The 18,269-nt window shown below is 48.0% G+C and overlaps 1 protein-coding gene across 5 annotated transcripts in view; it reads right to left on the reverse strand.

Moving 5' to 3' along the window:
- Positions 1-1,699: 1,699 nt before the first annotated feature.
- Positions 1,700-18,269, reverse strand: part of tet3 (tet methylcytosine dioxygenase 3) — a 54,539-nt gene continuing 37,969 nt past the window's right edge. For all 5 annotated transcript variants that reach the window (XM_063194952.1, XM_063194951.1, XM_063194950.1 and 2 more), the window contains 7 exons: positions 16,545-16,638; positions 11,593-11,801; positions 9,735-9,885; positions 9,273-9,362; positions 6,819-6,956; positions 5,086-5,449; positions 1,700-3,556 (listed from right to left, as the gene is read on the reverse strand). In XM_063194952.1, the coding sequence (XP_063051022.1) occupies positions 1,791-3,556; positions 5,086-5,449; positions 6,819-6,956; positions 9,273-9,362; positions 9,735-9,885; positions 11,593-11,801; positions 16,545-16,638 (2,812 nt within the window). In that variant the 3' untranslated portion in view covers positions 1,700-1,790. The remainder of the gene's footprint in view (positions 3,557-5,085; positions 5,450-6,818; positions 6,957-9,272; positions 9,363-9,734; positions 9,886-11,592; positions 11,802-16,544; positions 16,639-18,269) is intronic.

Below are 18,269 nucleotides of genomic sequence, written 5' to 3' on the forward strand. Positions count from 1 at the left end.
CAAGCCCCAGCACTAGCATCTACAGCTCCAGAAAGCTGGACCAGAACATGAGAACACCTCATACAGAACTCAGAAGGGAGTGCCTGATGGTGTATGTGTTATCATGTGTTATCGTGTGTGTGTGTGTGTGTGTGTGTGTGTGTGTATGTGTGTGTTCATGTGTTATGATTGACAGTAGGCCATCAACAGATGCGCTAGCACTGATGAGAGTTAAAATACACGAGCACCGTTTCACTGGAAAGAGGCTGCCTGCCTGGAACCCTCACCATACTCCATACTATCCTCTACGCTCATTCCCTCCTTCTTAAGACCCATGCGGCTGCCTGTAGGATGTGCCTGATTGAAAATCTACTATGAGACTTCAAAAAAGAGAGAGAGAGAGAAAGAGAGAGAGAGAGAGATAGATAGAGAGAGAGAAGGGAAAAGAAAAAGAGAAAGAGCTCAATGGAGTCAGAAAGAGAGAGAAAAGAGACTAAGACAGCACCCTTGATTAATCTTCAGCTGTATGTCAGTGCAGCAAGTGGGCATGAGACATGACTAGGCGTGAACTCATATGCCCTTTTGGAAAACATGATGTAGAAGCACCGGTGAGGAGAGGAGAGGAGAGGAGGGCTATGAACAGCTCTTCTTATGTTTAGTTAGATGTTTTTGTTGAGGGGGAGGGGGTGCCTCCCCCCTCGTTAGGCTGGCTGAGGCACAGAAAAGGAGCCCCCTCAGTGTGGCGTCCTGCATCAGGAACCTCTCCTTCCTGTTTTGGTCACATGCTCATTTTTCTCCTGTTTGTTTCGTTTTGTGTTTGTTTCTTTTTGCACCTTGAAGCCTCTCTATTTTGTTCAAAGAACGCTTTCCTTGATGTAGGGAGAAAAGAGTGTTCGGAGGGTCGTGAAGGTTGGGGAGGGTCCAATGTAGGTTTTTTTTTTCCATCCTCACTCAGTTTTTTTTCCTTGCAGTCGCACCTGTTGTGAAGCCAACGTGGGGTAGAGAAATAAAATAACTAGGTTTTCCTCTTCTGTTCCAGAGGGGGAGGGGGAACCCCAATGGAAAAAGGCCAAAACGAAAGAAAGAAAAAAAGGTGATAGCATCTCATCTGACGTGACTTAGGTCGTCACCCTTTTACACGACCGTTTTTAAAAAACCAACAAAAACAAAGTCTAAAATATTAATATCCAACATGAGTGAAAACAATAATATTACAAAATAAAAAAAATAATCATCTTCATCATGTAACAACAATACCTGCAATATCGACGTTTACAGTAACAATAGCAATCATAATATTGATAATAATAATTATAGTCATCATAATAATAATAATTAAGGGGGAAGGGGGGTCATTCAATGAAGGTGAAGGAACGATGAAAAAAATCCTCTCGCCAGGGAGAGGAGAAGAGCACCATAGGCAGCCTTTGTTTTGTCGAGGGTACATCCCCGACGGCTGCCAAGTTATGAGGTAAAAAAAAACACAAGAGCAAACGAGTCAATGTCCTCCGCGACCCCTGCCCAACAACACCCGCCTGTGTGTCTGTGTGTCTGTATGTCCGTCTGAGTGTTTTGGGCAGGTGGGCGACTGAAGAGCTGGGGGTACGAGACAGAATGAGGTACAGGTACAGGGGGGATGATGGAAGAAAAGACCCGGCTCGCAAGCACCATGTCCAGCATACCTCCTTTTGCTTTCCTTCCCGCCATCCCTGACCGCCACCCAAAACGTCCCCACCGAGTGCCTCCCCTTGCCCGCGGCCGCGCCGGGCCCTCCCTGCCAGACACCCGCACCAGACACCTGGCCGGCAGGCTCAGACCAGTCGGCTGTAGGGCCCGGTGAGCTGCGTGTAGGCGTAGGAGGACACGGTGACCAGGGAGGAGGTGTTGAGTGTGGGTGCCAGCCGCGTGGCCACCCCGCTCCTGTGGTCCTTGGCCGGCCCTCCGGCAGCGGGGCTGGGGCTGGTGGCGCCCGCGGGCCACTTGCGCTTCTTGCCCTTGCCCTCGTCCAGGGGCAGGCCGTACAGCAGCGCCTCCTGCTGCCTCTGGCGGGCGCGCTCGGCCAGCAGCTTCATCTTGGCCTCCCAGACGGCCAGGCCGTGGCAGGGCTGGTTGAGGTTCTTGTGCTGGTAGAAGACGAGCGAGATGCGCGAGGGGTGCGAGCGGTCGGGCCACTTGAGCGGCGTGGTGGCGTGCAGCTCGCGCCGCGCGCACTCGATCAGCACCGAGCCGTGCGCCGGCGCCACCGCCACGCCGCCGATGTGCGGGTCCAGGAAGTTGTGCTCGCTGTCCGACCACACCTCGTTCTCGTCGCGTTCGCGATCGCCCGCCTGGCTCTCGGCGTCGCTCTCCGCCTTGCACGTGGGCGTCCAGCAGCCCTGGGCGTCGGGCCGCTGGAGGGCGTCGGGGAAGAGGCGTCCCTCGGGGGCCGGGGACGGGGTGCTGCCCGCCGCCGAGCCTCCGCCCGACCGCCAGGCCTTCTCCTGGAGCCCCAGGGGCGTGGAGCCCCGGCTCTGGCCCGCCTGCGAGAGCATCTTGTCGGGGTAGCCTCCGGCGGGGTTCTCCATCTTCACGAAGCCGGGCGGAGGTCCACCGGGCCACGCTTTGGGCGGCTGGCCGCTGACCGGCGACGGGCTCTCCCAGTGGCGCGGCGTGGTGGGGTGGGGGGACGGCGCGGGGGAGTAGCCCTGCTTGATGGAGGGCGACGGGGAGGGAGCAGGGGAGGCCATAGGGGTGCTTCGTCCGTGGAAGTGGTTCCACTGCTGCTGCTGCTGCTGCTGTTGTTGCTGTTGGGCGTACGGTGGGTGCTGAGGGTGATGGCTGGGAGTCTGTTGTTGTTGCTGCTGCAGCGTGAAGGGAGAGTCCGTAGCACCTGGCCTGCTGTTGCCGTGTGGACCCTCCCAGCCTTTGGGCATGAGGCCGTTGGGCTTGTGCCCGGCCCAGTTGTCTGGTTGCGGGGTAGTGCTGGGGGTGCCTGGTAAGCTCTGGCTGCCACTGCCGTACACCGGCACGTCCATGGGCTCCTGCTTGATGACCGGCGTGCCTCCTCGGTGGACGTCGGGCGTGGGAGTGTGGCCCGGTCGACCGGCGTGGGGCTGCGGCGTGTTGGAGGGGGTGAGCTGCCGGTCGGCTTGATCCGGGTAAGGGTGACCCAACCGGGCTTGGAGGCTCTGGACGTCTGGCTTCTGGTCAAAGGACGCAGCCGCTGCTGCCGCACCATTGGGCCACGATCCGCCACCGTGCGCCATGAGCTCGGGAGGAAAGAGTGCTTTGGCGGGGTAGTTGCCGTATCCGTAGGGAGGCAGTGCCGAAGAGAGGTTGGGGTGCAGGCCGTTGACAGAGGGAGGCACCCCTGCAGGAGGCTGGCCGTTGATGGGCAGGCCTCCTCCTCTTGCATAGTATCCGGGGTAGGAGGGGTGCGGGTAGGCCTGGTTCATGGCCCCGCCGTAGGGCTCGGCCACCTGGCCGTCCCCTGGCACGGGCACCGGCACCGGGTAGCCTGGTGGAAGGGCACCGTTGTAGGAATGGTAGCGGTCCACCGGCTCTTTTTTGATGTTGGGCTTCACCTCTTGTTTAATTGCTGCAAATAAACACAAAGAAAAGGAATTGAGGAATTAGTCGCCTCAGCTGATCCGCATTTCTGATTTTTAAAAACAAATTTTACAACATACAGTGCAGGCCAAAAGTATGGACTCACCTTCTCATTTAATTAATTCTCTTGATTTTTGTGGTTATTTACAGAACTTAGTACATTTTCAGGTAGGGCATCAAAACAGTGAATGAACACATGTATAATGTTTCGCGTAACAAAAAAATGAAAATATATAAAAAAATAAAAACAATTATTTAAAAAATATTTAAAAAAAATGCCAAACAGTGACATCAACACAGCAAAACTGAGGGCCTCACATCTTTCAACAAGCTTATTTTTCTGTCTATTTTCAAGTAAAAATACCCAGTCAGTCGAGTCAATTTTAATTGATACAAGCAATACAAGAGATTTTCTTGATCTGATAATGGGTCACTTGGTCAGCATAGCTGGTTATCTAGGTGAAACAGTGACGAAAAAAGTAAAAGTAAAAGTGAAAAACCCTGCCACAGATTCCCTCCAACACAGGTTTCGTCTCTCCAAGTAACTGGCTGTGACTCAATATCAGATCAAGAAAATATCTGTAAAATGCTTGTACTGGCAAGTTTTTAAAGCTAGGTTTTAGGTCTCAAAATTCTAGTTCTACAATTCTATTGGATTATTGGAGGATTTCAATGTTCAATTGGGATTGACATGACTGGGCATTTTTTTTTGAAAATAGACAAAAATAAGCTTATTGAAATGTGTGGGGCAATCAGTTGTGCCGTGTTGACGTCAGATGGATAGACAGCTGACATTGCTGTTGGACAACAGTTAGAATTGTATATTTTGGTAAGCACGTAATTCTCCATGTGTTCAAGCACAGTTTTGATGCCCTGCATGAAAATACACAATGAAAATCCACGAAAATAAAGAGAATGCATGAATGAGAAGGTGAGTTTGGCCTGTACTGTATTTCATAAATGTTAACTCTGATAGGTCTTCTTGGGTTCATTGCTTTTTCTTTTTTACATTTTTGAACAGGATTAGCAATTGATCAAATAGATCTGCACAACAATAACGTTTACACAGGGTGCTATTTCAATATCATCCACTAGAGGGACACACTAGATCCTTATAGCTTCCCCCGCCAGACAATTCTTCTTGCACTCTGTAACTACAAGCCCTACCAAACAAACTACTCAATCAGTCAGTTACTTAGTTCTACCTTTCCCCAACCTTTGCATTCGACAGTTTGTAGATGGACTTGAGTAAATATTATGCAAATTAGCTATGATGCTATGACCCTTGGATTTTGCATTATATCGCCTCTAGTCACCAAACCTTTAATTAACTTCTGTACACATGGTGCAATATTGTATTCATCAGTCAATTAGATACTCCCCTCGCCTCCAAACACATACAGTATTTTTGACTGCATTTGTTCGCCAACGAAGGGCAATGCAGTTAGTCAGTCAGGATTTTGTTCATTTTCCCTTATAAACTGCCTTAGCGCTCGAACCAAACAATGCACTCCTTACCTTTATTGCCTTGCTGGGGGTGTGGGGACTCTCTGTGGATGGTCTCGGTTTTGATGGTCTCTGTCTTGATGGTCTTGTCTGGGGTCTGGGTGGGCGTCTTCCCTCCTTTCTTGCGCTCCATGGCGGCCTTCTTGGCGTCCAGGCGGCGTTGGCGGCAGGACTTGGCGGGCTCGGGCAGCTTGCGCACCTCGCGGCGGAAGTTGTTGAGCACCTGGATGGCGCCCGACTCCATCTTGCGGCGCTGGTTCTCCACGCTGCCAAACTCGTCGGCCGGCGAGACGGTGTAGAGGGGAAGCACGTGCAGCTGCTCGTCATCAGGGATCATGCCCACTGCACGATTGTCTTCTTTCGTCAGAGTGCACACCTGGGGGACGAGAGGAAGACAAAGAAAGTGTTTACTGTAGGACGAAGACCTCAGAGTGCACACCTGGGGAGAAGGGTGTATGAGGAAAAGGATCTAACCGCGCGAATAGAGCAGGCGCGATGCGATTCAAGCGACAGAGCGCAGCAGCAAGCGATACGAGCGACTGAGGAGACTAGAGTATGTCCGTACAGGCAGAAGGCAAAGCATTCAAGCATTCCCATTGGCTGTGGTCACTGACCTCTATACAGTCATTGGCTGTCGCGGCTTGTCGCCGAACCACGTCATAGAAAGTTGAAAAGATTTCAACTTCAAACTGTTGCGCTCGTTGCGCAAATCGCTGTAGTCTCCAGAATCGCTTTTGTCGCGCGACTCAATACAAAGTCAATTACTTCCATCGCTTGCCTCGCTCAGATCGCCGCTGGTGTATTTCTGCGGATAGGCCGCACCTCTATGAACCCCCAAAGGCTGTGGTAAGATCATACAACTGACGGCTTTACCCCACGAACACACTAAAAGAGACCAAAGCTACAAAGAGTTGCTGGAAGTGTGTTCATAGCAAGAGCGACAGAAGCGATAGAAGCGACAGAGTATGCCTGTTACTGTAAAAGCAGAACGCAAACATTCAGACATTCCCATTGCCTCCAGCAGCTGTCTCCGAGCAGCTAATTACCAGTATATTCACTGAAGTTGAACTACAAACTGTCACTCAAGTCGCTAAAATCGCTGCTAGTCACTCAAATCGCTTTCGTCTCTTCTGTCGTCAGCTCCTCCATACAAAGTCCATTACTACCGTCGCAAGTGATGCTCTGTTCGTGCCATTACATGTGTGCTTGATGACTATGCACAGAAAATCCTAAACCAAAACAGTGTGAAAAAGATTATCTACGTAATGTATGCCTGTAAGGACAAGGTTATGTGAGGACAAGATCATTGACTGCGCTATACGCATTTGTGTTTTGCCTGATAAAGGCACGAATAGACCAAGCGCAACATGAGCAATTCCAGCGACGGAAGCAATTGACTTTGTATTCAGTCGCAGGCGAGAGAAGAGACAAATTTGGGAGACTAGACGCGATCTGAGTGACTGTTTATAGATTGACTTGAGTGAATATTATGCTAATTAGTTATGATGCGGTTCGACAACAGCCCCCACAGACATACTCTGTCCCTTATATCTCTCATATCGCTCTTGCTGCACAGTCCTGTGATTCTCGGTCTCTTGATCTTGTCGCGGCCGGTGTATTCGCCCGGTAATGGCTGAGAAAACAAGTGCTTGTAAGCCCCTTTACCTACTAACGACCACACACAAGGAATGCAGAGCTCCTTGCCTGCTGGTGTTGATATAATTGAACTTGTACAGATGTCTTACCACAGTGCAGCCATTGTGCAGGTTGTGCTGGTCCTTATGAGCGTGGGCACAGAAGTCCATGCAGGCCGTGACTCCAGAGAAAGGCCTCCCTTCCCTCAGCCCCAGTCGACAGTCTGAAGCCTCCTCCTCGTGCAGACACTGGAAGATTTGCAAGTGCAAAAGATGTGAAACGGTTACTTGTTTGAAATTTCTGATGCATACAATATTATGTAGCTTATTCCTATACAAATTGTGGTGATGCAAGGACTTGACCCACACATTTTTGCCCATCTAAAATACTGATATACCCGGTACATGCAGCTTTTAGTATCACAGTGGCGCAAACATACTGAGCAACATTTTATGGGATGAGATCATTCATAACCTTGAGTATTTAAAAAAAAAAGGTTAAAGCACCTACGGTAGTTTAACACATGCTTTACAGAGTAAGCTGCTGATATTATTATATAACAGACCTACCATGTAGATTTTTTTCCGCAATCCATTCAGTTTTCTCTCAATATAAAATAATGAAAAGAATCACTTGGCCACAGCAACAATCCTCTACCATACTATTCAGACCAAAGCAGGTAGGTATAACTTACACTTCCCCTTGTGGTCAGCCAAGAATTAAACTAGAGAACAAACGGGCATCATTGTAATGGGATATACTGCCTCTGAGACAATGTTTCATCTCATGTAGATGGAAGAATAGCCGGGGTGGTAGCTAGCCATGGCTAGCTACACTGCCTCTCAATGAGGGTTGGAGCAGGCGTCACCCAACAGTTTTTTTCTTCCTTTTAAGGGTGCTGACCAAAATATTGTAAGACTGAAAAATGAAAAAAGGTCGCACCATGCATAGGTTTCTTTTTATTTACACAGACGCGTTTCACACATGCACACTGAGGAAGGCAGAGCGCCGAAACGCGTCTGTGTAAATAAAAAGAAACCTATGCATGGTGCGACCTTTTTTCATTTTTTAGCTACACTGCCTCTCAATGAGGCGCTCCCAGGTTTGGAGTATCACGTTTCCAGGTTTGAACAATACCCCACATTTCTGTGTGTGTGTGTGTGTGTGTGTGTGTGTGTGTGTGTGTGTGTGTGTGTGTGTGTGTGTGTGTGTGTGTGTGTGTGTGTGTTTTCGTTCCTTGCCAAGAAAGACAGTCACGCCCTTCCCTTCCTGCCTAGTCATAACAGTTTGGCAGGTTGAACAAGGTAAGGAGGCCAAACCGGACTGACACGTGGGACTGTTTGGGTTTCTTGTTCCTCACAACAGCCTTTAAACCAGGATAGTCCTGTCTGACATCTCTATGTGCACAGTGCATCAGCTGATGGGAGAATACTTGGCTGTGCCTCCAGAGTCACGGAGTCTGTTGCTCACTTCAAGACAATTCATAACCAGGAGACATAACCAGAATGCCATACACACATGCATTGCATACATGTAGGTCAAACATTTTGCTGCCAGCATTTTGTGGGTCACACATTTTGGGAGAGGACTCTCCCTTTACTTTGCCTCATTTGTGCACAGTGTGAATCCGAGCTTCACAAAGTTAAAAACTTTGCCACAAATTTGAGCTAACCGGCTCTGAATCAGCTGATTGCAAACAGCACTCAGGGGGGCTAACTTAAGCTACTCGATGACGTTATCTGTGTCAGTTACCCAATGACGTTATCTGTGTTTAGAAGGAGAGCGTGGCAGGGTTGTTGCTTTGTGAAGCCAGCATCGTCACCTCTGCTGTAGTGAAATGTGACACTGACCAGAGTCCCAGATTGGCTGGGGCAGCACGAACAGCATGTGTATGTGACAGTAGAGTGAGAGGCGGTGGGTGGACAGGACAGCACTGTACACAGCACATGTTGCAGTGCTACTTCACCAAAGAGAGATCCGAAGTTAGCCTGTTAAAGGTGCACTGTGTAGGATGGTGGCCAGAGTAGGTATTGCAACTATGCTGTTCATTGAAACTGCTGTCTACTGCCAAATTTGATCTTTTCATAAATATTTACTTGTTCAAACAAGTTCAAATTGGAGGACAATGGAGAAGGTCCCCGTTTTCATGTATGAAAAGTGGAATTTTCCCAGTCATTATGAATCCTTAGCATTTGATGGTGGTGGTAAACATTAATGAAAAGGGTAACATTTGTGAATGGGCAGCACGAATTCTGGAAATAAATTACTAGAAAAATTATACAATGCACCTTTAAGACATGGCCTTTGTTGTAAATTTGCTTTGTTACTAGATTCTTACTAGATTGCCAATACCCAACGTTGTGATGTATTACTTCAGGATTCTGTTCAATGACGCAACAGCGTAGTACTAATGGCAGTAAAGTCTTTTCAATGATACAGAGTGTTCCATTTGTGGAAGCTACCACTTTACTCCAGTATTTGAAACTTGTCTTTCAGTGCTGAATTAACACTGCCACATGTGCTATTTCTGAGAGTAGAGCAAGAGGATTGGCGGCTGGACTGACCTGGTTGCTGTAGGCCTGGGGGGCCAGCTGCTTGTACAGGGGGGCCAAGTGCGTGGCCAGATTCTGGAAGTTATCCCCGAGATTCCCCTCCTGGGCAAACGAAATGGGTCAGTGTTAGCAAGTTGTACACGGACACAACACAGGCAGAATATAGCTTCAAAAAAATGCATTAGATACTGCATGTAGCATTAACTTCATTAACCAATATGCAAACAAAAAAGGTGATGCTTCATGTTGCTGATCAGTAAAATTAATAACAAAAAGATAACGTTATGGCTGGAATCCCAAAATACTTTTTAAAGGACAGCTTCCAAGACTTCCTTTGTTTGAGCCAGACCGTCTTTAGACGGAAAGCTACAATAAAGCTACTACAATAACACTGCAATGAAGTCACTACAATAAAGTATTTTTGAGGCATTTTTTCCGAGCTGGTTTTGCTGAAGTCTGTATGCTGTACTGTACCTGCTCTGGGCGGTCGCCCTGCAGCCTGAACTTGCGAGGCTGCTTGCTGCGGGCATACTTGCAGCCGTTGAAGTACATACTCCAGGAGCAGCCGAAGGAGAAGGAAGCGCCACACTTATCAGGGTCCTTCCCCTGGCACGCACAGGTGCGACTGGAGAGAGAGAGAGAGAGAGAGAGAGAGAGAGAGAGAGAGAGAGAGAGAGAGAGAGAGAGAGAGAGAGGGAGAGAGGTGTGTCACTAACTGTACTTCAATCTGTTAACTGAGGTCAATCCACACACTGCAAGGAATTAATCTATGATGTAACCCAAACTGTATGACTTCATCTGAAGTCAAATTGTACCGAATTATCTATTCAGCATAGGGCTGGGCAATATGACGATATATATTGTTATTGTGATATAAAAGTGTATATCGTGACCTTTCTCCTATATCGTTTATATCGTGATAGTAATTTTATCAGTTGTATACAATTGAATATCATTTAATTACATTTCATGTTATCACAATACACACGATAAGTTCATGTAACTGTAAAAATAACAATGAAAAGATCCAATTTATAGAAAGTTTGTTTTGCAACATGAAAATAAAGCAAATAAAGAGAATAACTGAAAATGTATGTAATTACGCTATATTGTGATATATATCGTTATCGTGATATAAAGTAACCCATATCGTGATATAGGTTTTTTCCATATCGCCCAGCCCTAATTCAGCATGCTTAATTGATCCATATCGCAGGCGCATTATGACATCAAGCTCTGCAACACACAGTGCTGATCATTTAATATAACATGCTTCAGTCCTGTATACTAGAAAACCCATCTACCCATGAAAAACTGTAGCCCTGACACAAAGAGTCTGTTATGGCTGTATAAAAAATACTCGTATTCTCATTCGTCAAGGCCGTTTTGGTCAAAGGCCTACACTTTGGTTTGGAGCTTGTCATACAAAATACATGTCATTTAAAAAAAAATAAAAAAAATATATATATATATAGGACATTTTTGGCTTTATTTTTGACAAGACAGTGGGGGAGAGACAGGAAATGAGCGGGGAGAGAGAGATGGGGAAGGGTCGGCAAATGATCCAGGCAGGAATCAAACATGGGTCACCGGCAAAGTAACCCAGTGCCCTACCGTTAGGTCACAGCACGGCCAATAAATGTCATTTTTCATTCAGAATGCTTCTTCACATTCTTCAAATCAAAACTGAGCCGTTTTTTTTAAGACATAAGGTCGGCCCGAAGCCGTGGTTAGACTCAACACTACAACATTTATGCTCACTTGTTGGTTCCATGGACCTGATTCTGGTTAGAACGCAAAAAAAACGCCACCTCTCGGCCCTGCAGTGGCAATCCGGTAGGGCACTCGCCTGCCATGCGGCTGACCCAGGTTCGAATCCCGGCTCGGGTCCTTTGCTGACCCCTCCCCATCTCTCCCCCCATTCGCTCCTGTCTACCTCTCATACTGTACTGTCCATAATCAAGTCTAAAAAGACCAAAAAATATCTTTAAAAAAAAAGAAAAAACCCACCATTCTACATCTCCACAACCAAAAGTTGTAAAATGCATAGACACGTAAAGCTGGGGGGTGAAGTGGTGAATCACTCTTGTGCCATTATTGTGCTTCCATGCCCATAGTGACCCAGGTTGGAGACAGGTCTGGGTCATTTCCCAACCCTACGACATCTCTCTCTCCCACTCTCTCCCTGTCATGGTCCTCACTGCCCTATCTACTAAGGCAAAATGTATTTTAAAAAAAGAGATTTTTTTTATCTCAAGAGGCTATCCTCTAATAAAGAAATTGGACTAAATTTGAAATAAAGAAAGGTGAAGCGTGCCAGTCTGTTACTTACTCGTCGTTGAAGGCGCAGCGGCGGCTGGTGGCGTTGCCGTACTGGGTGATGGTGTCGCTGATCTCCTTGTAGAGCTTGTCAGCGAAGGGGCGCGGCACGCCCTCCCAGGCCAGGATGAGGATGATGATGACGGCGTTGGCACAGTGGTGCCCGTGACGGTGGCGCACCAGGCACAGAATCTTCTCCTTCTCACTGCCACGCCGAATCACCTGCGAGAGAGAGAGAGAGGGGGGGGGAGAGAGACAGAGAGAGAGGGAGAGACAGAGAGAGAGAGAGAGAGAGAGAGAGAGAGGGGGGGGGGAAGAGAGAGAGAGAGAGAGAGAGAGGGGGGAGAGAGACAGAGAGAGAGAGAGGGGGAGAGAGAGAGAGAGAGTGTGGGGGGGGGAGACAGAGAGAGAGAGGGGGGGGGGGGGAGGGGGGGGAGAGAGAGATAGATGCAACGCTTGTTTAATGTTGTTGAACAAATTCATTACATTACATTGCATTGCATTTGGCAGACGCTTTATAACCAAAGCGACTTTCAAAAGAGGACATAATCAAGCCACATCACAAGCAAATACAAAGTGCACAGGAGATATACAGAACAACTGCAGTTGCAGAGAGGGGTTAGTACACACACGCACAAACTGAACTAAACTAAACATCATGTCAAGAGTCTGCCCTGGGACAAGGCCAGCTCAAGCATTAGTCTAGTAGATTCTCTCGAAAGAGGAAGGTCTTTAGTTGTTTCTTGAAGGCTGCAAGAGATGTGCTTAGTCTTGCTGCCTCTGGGAGACCGTTCCACCACTTGGGTACCACAACGGAGAACAATCTTGACTGGGAGTACCTTGAGCGACTGGATGGCAGAGCCAGGCGGCTTGTGCTGGATGAGCGCAGTTCTCTTCCAGTAACATAAGGCGTTAGTAGGTCCTTCAGATAAGCTGGGGCCGTTCCTGTGATGGTTTTGTAGGCAAGGGTCAATGCCTTGTGCTTGATCCGAGCGGCGATCGGTAACCAGTGCAACTCAATAAATAGAGGAGTAAAATGGGTCCTTTTGGGTTGATTGAATACCAAATGTGGCGCCACATTCTGTACCGTCTGCAGTGGTTTTAGCACACAAGCAGGTGGTAGACCTGCCAGGAGTGAGTTGCATTAGTCAACGGGGGACAAGACCTTAGCCTGAACCAGCCGTTGTGTAGAACAGTGGTTCTTAACCTGGGGTGCGGGCACCCCCTGGGGGTGCGCCAGAGATTCCAGGGGGTGCACGGAATTTTGTTTGTGTAGAGGTTGTGACCAAAATTATACTTGCAAACATTATAATTAGGCCAAATTAAGTCCAAATTAAACAAGTTTTGGTTCCCATTTAAAGTAATTCAGGTACTGATTCATGTCTTAAGCAAGAATCATTGTAATTTATCACTCATTTATCATTTTTAGTGCATATACACATGTAGAAGTTTGTGTTGGGGGTGCGCGGCTTGTCTTTGGCACAGGTAAGGGGGTGCGCTAAGAAAAAAAGGTTAAGAACCACTGATGTAGAATATTGTGTCAGCACAGGTCTGATATTCCGTACGTTGGACATCTGGAATCGACAGGTCCGGGTGACTGAGTTGATGTAGTTGGAGCATGACAGCTCATCATCAATCATGACGCCAAGGTTTTTAGCGACTTTGTTTGGGGTCACGATGGTGGAGCCTATCTTGAGGTTGATGTTCACTGGTAAGGTTACAGCCAACTCAAATTCAGCATGTGAAGGGATGAACGCTCTATCAACCCTAATACCCTAATTATATCAACAGCAGAAACCCCCATCATGACATGAATCCCACCTCGTCATTAGCAAATGACCAGCGGCTCATGGCTGCCAGAGAGAGAGAGAGAGAGAGAGAGAGAGAGAGAGAGAGAGAGAGAGAGAGAGAGAGAGAGAGAGAGAGAGAGAGAGAGAGAGAGTTGTGATGCTGCTTTCTTTTTGTTGCAATGTTAAGTGGATGATATTCCCAATTTCTATGCTTTGGCAACACCGTACTTCAACATTCACGGCAATAAAAAAGCATTTTAATAGAATTTGAAAGAGAGAAATCACATTCATATATTGTACAGCAGAAGGAGAGAGAATTGAAATAGCAAAACATTGTGCAGATATATTTGCGATAACACTCCCTGTGTGCAGGCACATTACAATTCAGCAGGAGCAGTTGTGAACGTGTGAGATAAGATAGGAGAGAGCAATAGATCATGAAGGTTAGTTTAGGGAGTGGAGGAGACTTGGGAAAAGAAAAGAACACAGAGAGACATGAAGACAATTAATGGACTGATGAAGGGGGATGGAGGGATGAAGGGAGGTGGAGGGTTAGCTTCAATCTCGGTAACACTATCTTATGACAACACCATAAAACTCATGTGTGTGTGTGTGTGTGTGTGTGTGTGTGTGTGTGTGTGTGTGTGTGTGCGTGTGGTGTGTGTGTGTGGTGTGCGTGTGGTGTGTGTGTGCGTGCGTGTGGTGCGTGTGTGTGCGTGCGTGTGGTGTGTGTGTGTGTGTGTGCATTTGTGTGTGTGTGTGTGTGTGTGTGTGTGTGTGTGTGTGTGTATATACGTGTGGTGTGTATGTGGTGTGGGGGGTCTTGATGACACCAGGAGCTGGCCAGCAGGGTGCGATTGTTGTTACCCCCCTACCCCCCACCACTGTAAATCAGCAGGGGGTGGTGTGTGTGTGTGTGTGTCTGTGTGTGCTCTAAAAGATTCATGACAATACGGGCATAATTATGAGTGGATATAAGTAATCATGAATAAAGAAGTCAAGAGTGTGTTTGTGTGTGTGTGTGTGTGTGTGTGTGTGTGTGTGTGTGTGTGTGTGTGTGTGTGTGTGTGTGTGTGTGTGTGTGTGTGTGTGTGTGTGTGTGTGCACGCATGTGCGTGTGCGTGCGCACGCTTCGTTTTGCTTCACCCTTCTTCTGACTTGGTAAGCCCTTCAGGGTATTCCTCCTACCACTACACCACTCAGGGTGATCCAGAAAACTAACAACATGCATCAAAGTTTTTGTCACAAAGGCCATTGTCACACAGCACACTTTGCCACACTCGGCCCTGTCAGTGTCAGCGTGTGTGCAAGAGGTGCCACACACGACGCAGGAGCTGTGTGACATTGCAGTCCGCTGCCATAAATCAATTAGTGGAGTGTGAGCGGAGGAGCGGAGAAGAGGAGGAGAGGAGAAGAGGTGAAGAGGAGGAGAGGAGGAGAGGAGAAGAGGAGAAGAGGAGGAGAGGAGAAGAGATGAGCGGAGCAGAGCCACTGACTCAGCACACTCCAACGCCCCCAAAACACACACACAGACGCCCTTATACACACACACACACACACACAGCCCCCCCCTGCTGATTTACAGTCGAGGGGGGTACGGGGGGTTACGAAAATCACACCATGCCTGCCTGCTAGCTCCTGGTGTCATCAACAACCCCCACACCACACACCACACCACACCACACACAAACACAAACACACATACACCGACTTCCCATCCCCCATTGTCCCCTCAAACTGCCACTTTCTCCACACTTCCTTAACCCAGGAGCAGCACCAACACATTGCTGAATGGGCAGAACCCCCCTTCCCCCCAGCCCATTCTCCATGTCTTAGTTTGTTTTGAGCTTATTTTCCAAAATTATCTCTTTGATTGTGTCAATCATCTGTCCGTCACCTTCTTTCTTTTTCACCACACCCACTCTTACACAAACACAAATACACAAACAAACACAAACACACAAACAAGCACAAACACACTGGGGCCTGCACCACAAACAGAGCGCAACCTTCCCAGATTTAACCCAGGCTCAACTTGGTAAAGCGGGGTTGACGAAACCTGGCTACCTTGACTGGGGGCAACCCGCACTACAACGCTGATTTAGATGTTGGGTTGTCTAGCCCAGTGTTTCTCAACAGGGGTGCCGGGGCACCCTGGGGTGCCGCAGGCCCCCCTCAGGGGTGCCGCGGAAACGTGGCTGATTAATGAATCATGTAATATAATACATAAGTTATTTGTTTAAATTGATAAGTTAATGCTAGTCAGTGGAATCTTTCATCTGCCATTTACGCACACTAAAGTAAATATAGGTCGCCCCAGTCAGCTGCAACTACGAACGTAGTTCGTGATGCCATGTTACGGCTTGTTGGTTTGGGGTGCCTTGAAATTATCTCGCTATTCGCTGAATCAGCGTGCGCTGGTGAATATTAACCTTATACATTTTACTAATCTTAATTATTATTAACATTACCAGATGACCACCAACAAAATAACTTTATATTGGTAGTGTCTGTACGAAGTATAAAGTGACAGGACATTACTAACCAACTCTGCACTCGAAAATGACTGAATTAATGAATTAATGAATTAGTGAATTAATATGTGTTCATGGACGGTTCGTCAAAAGGGCGGAAGAATTTGAAAATGTATTTTGCGCCTTCACACGGCGGAACGATCCTCACTCCCTGGACCAATCTATTTTGAAATTTCAGCCAGAGAGTAGTTCAACCCGAACTTAACCAGAAACATAAAGTGCTAATGCCAGGTTTGAGATGTAGAGTAAATTGCCATGGCAGCATACCTCGCTTCAAACATATCCACCTTTCGTAGTTTGGGTTAATCGGGAAGTTAGGCTGCATGTGATCAAGTTAGTATCGAAGTAACCTGTAACCCTGCTTCGTAGTACCGGCCCATGCGCTCTCTCTCTCTGGTATTGTATCAAATGTGAACGAAAAAGAAATAAATCTGAAAACCTATCATTGAATTTTTGGGACTCAGGTAGTATTTGTAAGTATTGCAAATTGGCTGCTACCAGAATGGCAATGACCAGTTCGTAATATATGACATAAGACTATGTGTAATATTATAATGGTGTAGTACAATAGTAATTAAGTCTTTTCAAAGACTAGTACAGCGTACCTAGTAATTCCAGGATGGCGTGCCAATTCAACTTACCCATTTTGCGATGGGGCATCCCTGAGAACTCTTGCCTTCTCTCCCCGTGTAAACCACTTTTTCAATGCGGACGGCGTCTCCTTTCTCACCGTACCTGTGGGTGGGCAAAGAGACAACACATAAGATAAGAACAGCCTGCCGTCTAGCCTAGTGAACTAGACCAAACCCCTTTATTACCTGGCAGACCTTGCCTACACTTTGACCTGCCAGGTTACCTGTCATCATATTCAGTGATGCAACACAAAACGACATTGCTGGTCTTAGCCATTTATCCATCATACACAACACAACTGTATGTAAACACAGGTATGCACATGAGTAGAAAAGTGTGAAGAGGTTCACAATTCCCCGTTTCGAAGCTTCAATATTTTAAAAGTTTGTTAATTGTAGGCAGCGCCGCAATACATTTTTTATTTCCACAGCGTTTGTGTGAAAGATGCTTTTTCATGCACACCAAGTATCTCTGAGGCGAGCCTTTTGGAAGCCTATTCACAGTGTCCTGCTGACAGTCACACCAGTGTGGAATATGGTGGTGAACTTACTGAGCTCGCCCCAAACAAACTAAACTCAACAAACTCAGCTACGTCAACATACTCAAACTCAAATATGTCCATATAATATATGCCTTGCTCATTGTGTGTGTGTGTGTGTGTGTGTGTGTGTGTGTGTGTGTGTGTGTGTGTGTGTGTGTGTGTGTGTGTGTGTGTGTTGTGTGTGTTGTGTGCGTGTGCGCCCATGCATGCGTGTGTGCGCACGTGTGGCTAGGTGGGTAGGTATTTATTTGTGCATGTCAGCCAGGGTTTGTTTGCATGGTAGGAGATGGGTGGGGGATGGGCTAGGTTTACAAAAGGGAAGAGGTTGTTTGGGACACACAGAAAAAGCCCTCTCCACCAACAAAAACCCCTCCTCCTCATCCTTATCTCAACTCTTCCTCTCTTCTCTATAATCTTCACCTTTACTCTCTCCCCTTCTCTCCTATGCCCCTCTCCTCCTCTCTCCACTTCTTTTCCCTTACACTCATCTCTCTCCTCCTTCTTCTCTCCTCTTCTTTCCTCTCCTCTCCCCTCCCCTCCTCTCTCTCCTCTAATATCCCAAAGCTCTATCTTTCTCTCCACTCCTCCTCCTCCTCCTCTTCTCCTACACGCGTCCCTCTCCTCCACTCCTCCTCCTCCTCCTCCTCCTCCTCCTCTCCTCCTCCTCCTCCTCCTCTTCTCCTACACGCGTCCCTCTCCTCCACTCCACCACCTCCTCCTCCTCCTCCTCCTGCTCTCCTCCGCCTGTCCGTCTGCTCCTCCGTAGAGCGGTACCTGTCACTGCAATAACGTCAGTGCTCGGCGGGGCCCAAAGCATGGTGGCCACATGGGGCTCCTGTGAATACACACGAGGAGCTCAGGAGTAAATCTGAGCGGCCTGAGGACCTGGTGGGGGTGCCGGGGGGTGCGGGGGTATCCACAGGGGTGGGCCAGCGGGGTCGGAGGCCGAGCCGGGGTCGGGTCAGCGTTCGGCTCTTATGTCATCCCCGCCAGCGCACAAACAAAAGGAGAGAGGAGAGAGGAGAGAGGAGAAGGAGTAGGAGAGAAGAGGAGAGGAGGGCTGGGGAGGGCTGGGGTGGGGTGAGCCGACCCCTTCCTCCATGGGCCCTGCCCCCGCCCCCACAGCCGGACTCCCACTCCCCCCTTACTATCTACACACCCTCTCCGGTGAATGATGAGTCACTGACACCCC

Source organism: Engraulis encrasicolus, chromosome 3 (genome assembly GCF_034702125.1).
Source record: "Engraulis encrasicolus isolate BLACKSEA-1 chromosome 3, IST_EnEncr_1.0, whole genome shotgun sequence".
NCBI classification, from domain to species: Eukaryota; Metazoa; Chordata; class Actinopteri; order Clupeiformes; family Engraulidae; genus Engraulis; species Engraulis encrasicolus.